At 34.2% G+C, this 591-nt stretch overlaps 1 protein-coding gene across 1 annotated transcript; it reads right to left on the bottom strand.

Annotated features, from left to right (window-relative positions):
* Positions 1-3: 3 nt before the first annotated feature.
* LOC106512697 (olfactory receptor 6Y1-like) lies at positions 4-585 on the bottom strand (the record flags this gene model as incomplete). Its single annotated transcript, XM_014001258.1, has 1 exon — positions 4-585. A coding segment is annotated over one exon (582 nt), but the record flags the coding sequence as incomplete, so codon positions are not given.
* Between the last annotated feature and the right edge of the window lie 6 nt (positions 586-591).

The raw sequence follows: 591 nt of genomic DNA, 5'->3' as shown, positions 1-591 counted from the left end.
CACTGAGCTCAAAGACAGGTTTATGATCCTGGCATTTGGATGTATGTTTGCACCTATAGTAAATGTGATTAACATTGGGACAAAATAGATTGCCACTAATGAAAGATGAGCTATGCACGTTTTAAAGGCCTTCCTTCTTTCTTGACCTGTGGCTACTTTAACTAAAGCATAGCCAATACAAATATAACTACACAAGATGAATGGAAGAGGAACCCAAAGAACAAGAAATGTAAAAAAATAACCAACGATATCGCTAGGATTATTATCATTACATGCAAGTCTGTATATCTGACCATGGTCACAGAAATAGCTGTTAATTATCACAGACTCACAGAAGGAAAGTCTTGTAAGAAAACCAACTGCAATTAAAGCACTAATTATACAAATGAACCAGACAGAAGCTATTAAAGAAAACAAAGATCTTTTAGTAACTATTGTTTGATATTGCAGAGGAAACATGATGGCCACCATACGATCATAAGCGAGAACAACCAGATTAAGAGCCTGCATAAAATGAAATGTGTAGCAAAAATAAAAAAATGCCATGCAGTCATTGTATGAAACAATAAAGTGATTGAATAAAAAGATATC

The sequence above is a fragment of the Austrofundulus limnaeus genome, unplaced genomic scaffold, assembly GCF_001266775.1.
Source record: "Austrofundulus limnaeus strain Quisiro unplaced genomic scaffold, Austrofundulus_limnaeus-1.0 Scaffold10499, whole genome shotgun sequence".
Classification (NCBI taxonomy): Eukaryota; Metazoa; Chordata; class Actinopteri; order Cyprinodontiformes; family Rivulidae; genus Austrofundulus; species Austrofundulus limnaeus.
The sequence above is the reverse complement of the archived record's forward strand: the minus strand, read 5'-3'. Positions and strand labels throughout refer to the sequence as shown.